This window comes from Diaphorina citri, unplaced genomic scaffold, assembly GCF_000475195.1.
Source record: "Diaphorina citri unplaced genomic scaffold, Diaci psyllid genome assembly version 1.1 scaffold5625, whole genome shotgun sequence".
In the NCBI taxonomy this organism is placed as follows: Eukaryota; Metazoa; Arthropoda; class Insecta; order Hemiptera; family Psyllidae; genus Diaphorina; species Diaphorina citri.
This window is the reverse complement of record NW_007383001.1, coordinates 4,548-8,309: the sequence shown is the minus strand read 5'-3', so window position 1 is coordinate 8,309 and position 3,762 is coordinate 4,548. Positions and strand designations below refer to the sequence as shown.

The 3,762-nt window shown below is 39.1% G+C and overlaps 1 protein-coding gene across 1 annotated transcript in view; it reads right to left on the bottom strand.

Moving 5' to 3' along the window:
- LOC103521637 overlaps positions 1-3,487 on the bottom strand; it is a 10,695-nt gene extending 7,208 nt beyond the window's left edge. Inside the window, exons 1-2 of the mRNA XM_008486749.2 lie at positions 2,818-3,487; positions 2,613-2,691 (exon numbers count right to left, since the gene is read on the bottom strand). Of these exons, the coding sequence (XP_008484971.1) occupies positions 2,613-2,691; positions 2,818-3,184 (446 nt within the window). The 5' untranslated portion in view covers positions 3,185-3,487. The remainder of the gene's footprint in view (positions 1-2,612; positions 2,692-2,817) is intronic.
- Between the last annotated feature and the right edge of the window lie 275 nt (positions 3,488-3,762).

Sequence of the window (3,762 nt, the reverse complement as noted above, 5' to 3'; positions counted from 1 at the left end):
GCTACTTCTTTTTTGGCACACATGCTCCATATTTGAATAAGTCCCAAACAAGCGGAAAAAAAGCATGCCTTTTTACTGCGACAATTTCTACTTAACAGAGAATCGATTAATAGCTAACTCTCTTGAGAAGAGAGAGAGAGAGGGCTCTTTTTGGATAAAACAAAAAAAAAAAACAAGGTCCCAAAGTTCTTGCGAAGACCAAACGTAAAGTATGACAAAACAAGTTGAAAATTGGAAGAAAAATAATAAATAAATTGCTTTTTCTAGTCGTAAACACTTACAACCATTATTGATAGGATAAATGCTACTGTCCATTTTCTTATACCTTACGCATTCTCAGAGAACTGAGTCAGTTTTTTTGGACCCGACTAGGTCATCGAGTGCCACAAGAGCTCTTTTTTCCAAATTCTACAGTTCACTGAACTTACTCTATCCTATTTTAACGTACGTGTTTGGCTACTAATTATAACAGTTAAGACAAAGGTACCATGTTCTCATAAGCATGCATCGTGTAGTTTGAGTTTAGGAAGATCATACCAACTGCTGATAGAGCACGTGGCTTCCTTTTCGGGTCGGTATGCCATGTGTTTGAACAAATGGCAATGTGTTAGATACAAAAAATGTGTTATTGCGTATAGTTTTCTAACATTTATCATGGTGTTATGTTTGACCCACACCCTACCCTGCTACGACCTCTTCCGTTCCCTGATGAAATCAACAAAACGTGACAATGACATTGGTATTAGGACATTGACAATGAGTAAATAATTTGATTAGTACAATTTACATTGACATTGAGCACTGTACTAATACCAGTAGCATTGAATAATATGATATTATAGCACTGTAAAAGCACTGTATTTAGTAAGAAGAGCAACTGCGGCAGAGATGCAAAACTTCTGCGCGAAACATGATCCACACATAATTTCAACCTCAAGCTAGCCATAGCACGATTAAATTCGGAACAGATTTTGTCACAGGGGTCGCAGCCTACCGCAACCCTAAATATTATTAAATTACTCTGTATAATACTGTAACCAAACAACCATAATAAGATTGGGGGGGGGGGAATCTTGGTTAGACTGACTTTTCAGTCTCATTCTGACAGTATAAATAGTATATTGTATTCTATTTTACTGCGGCGCGGCGCGGAAGTCTTCGTGGCATATTCTACCGCAGAGCTGCCGCAACGCGCAAATGTGTTCGCGACTTTTAACAGCCACGGGTGACGTGTCAGCGTTCACTGAAGAGGTCCCAGGGTCCGTGACATCGAGGGGTCGCACGACCTCCTCCTCTGCAGAGTGCCGCAGACACACTGAAGGTGTAGCACCATGAAATATCACCTCCTATCTTGTGTCCATACATTATTTTCGTACCTCTCCCCCTCTCCTGGCCTTTTTAATTAGGAGGGGAGGGTAGAACGTTTATTCTACCTGGACAAAGGGAGATCAGGGAAGACTGAGAAAGAGTAGGACGGAAGTGGAACAGGAAGAGAGGGGAATAAATGGCTAGGAAGAGGGTATTCAGAGTAAAGGTAGGAGTAGATGAGGATTAAAATTGGGTTTGACTGAGTATGGGAAGAACAGAGGGGATTAGAGATGAGTAGAGAATGTTGGGGGAGGCTAGGAGGGATGTGAATTCGAATGAAGTGGAGGTGGAGAAAGAAGAGAGGGAGGCTAAAAGTATTAGGTGCGCCTGAGGAAGGATGGTTAGAGAGTGGGAGGTAGCAGAGAGGAGACTGGATATGAATTAGATGGAAGAAAAGAGATGAACGAGCTTACTGGAAAAGAGAGGAAGGGAGAGTAAAAATATTATGAGAGGCTAGAGAAGAGAATGAGAAATTAAATGGACAGAGGAGAATGGAAGAGAAAATGGAAGGAATTTAATGAAACTTGGTGTACCTTCCTAACACAAGACGGAATTTGCAGTGGCACCTAAATTTGAACTTCATACCAAGAAGAAGTATCAGAGTCCCCGAACTTAGAAAACACAATAGGAGTAGGCACATACACGGGCCGTTTGATACAACTTACCATTTCATGTTTACTTCAATATTTATTTTCATTTAAAAATTCTGTGCGCACTCAAAACAAGCAATCACATCAATCATTCCTAAAAGGAAAAAAAGGGTGAAAAGAGACAGAAAAAAAAAGTAAAATTTAAAAAAAAAAAAAAAAAAAAAATCACTCCACTACTTTGTTTGGTAAAATCCTAGAAAAAAACTACATTTGTGTGAAAGCCCAACAATTATCTAATTATGCAATGTGCTGAACTTTTCAAGGTCCACAAAAAAAAAGTCGACGCATAGGTATGTATACCAAAATTTTATTAGACAGAAAAAAGTACTCAAAGAAGGAACGCGAAAAATGTAGGAAGAAAGAGAGAGACAGACCCCAGTGGGAGTTTCAAGGAAAAAAAAAGTGGAATCTTTTAGATGAAATCCAATTAATTAGAGGAAAAAAGAGAGGGTACAAAAAGTCTGTCTACTTTCTTATCCTACAGAATCTTTTGGGGATTCAAAGTTTTTTCCCCTCTAGGAGTGGATGAATATAATTCCAATACCTACCTACTTTCTTAAGGTGGGTTTACACGCTCAAGCCCTTTGCAGACAAATGAAACAGCAGCACATAAAGTGTGCAATTGCATAGAGCAGGCCTTTGTCACTCAAGCAGAGGGCGCACTTGTAGCGATGTCCAAAGCAAAACATGAGGGCCAAAGACGCACAAATCCAGGGACAAATGAAACAGCAGCACATAAAGTGTGCAATTGCATAGAGCAGGCCTTTGTCACTCAAGCAGAGGGCGCACTTGTAGCGATGTCCGAAGCAAAACATGAGGGCCAAGGACGCACAAATCCAGATAAGACACCCGAGAAGACACAAGGTGGACAGAATTAATTCGGGCGAACGGAGGATCTTACTACGTAGTCGAGAATTGATGCTTGTACTGACTCTCAGCGGGAAACAAGGGGTACGGACAGCTCCATACATTGGTGTTAAACTATCGGTGACAAGGTCGCGAACCATTCTTGCGCGCGACAACACCATCGGATCATCAAACGGTCTGCCATCAACGTCTCTTCGTTCTCTGCCGTCATGGATTTGGTTTGGAGCACTCGCCTGACTTACAGCTGAATTAAAAACCAATGTTACGGATAACCATGATAGGAATAATAGCGGATCCATTCTAACATTATTATTACGGATAATTTGGAGAATTTATTTTATTAATATTTATTATAGTGTTCCAAATTGGAGAATTTAAAAACTCATCATAGACGAATGTAGTTTTGGCTAAATTTCAACCACCCAAATAACTTTAATCGAAATTTTGAATTCAGACGTATTGATTTTTGGTCTTATCACCATTGCCAGTTAACATGACTACCTATCCAATTTAATTGAAAAGCCTAAAAAAACGAGGAAAAATAGAAGTAATAAAATTCAAGCCTCAAAGAAACTCAACCTAAAAGTAAACAAACCCAAGAGCGGTAAAAAAGACGAACAACAACAAAGGTGAATGAATGAAAAGAAGGGAAAGTTCCTGGTTTGGAATGAAAAAATTTTCCTATTACCTAGCCAAAATTTTTTTTTTTTTCAAAAAAAAAAAAAAAAAAAAAAATCAATCCTATATTATGAATGAAGATTTCAATCATGGGTACAGGGAACTACAACTGCAAGTCTCAGGTGATATTGATATATCCTAAATATATACAGCCCCTTGTGTAACTGACTGACTGACTCACTTACTCATACAACCCACT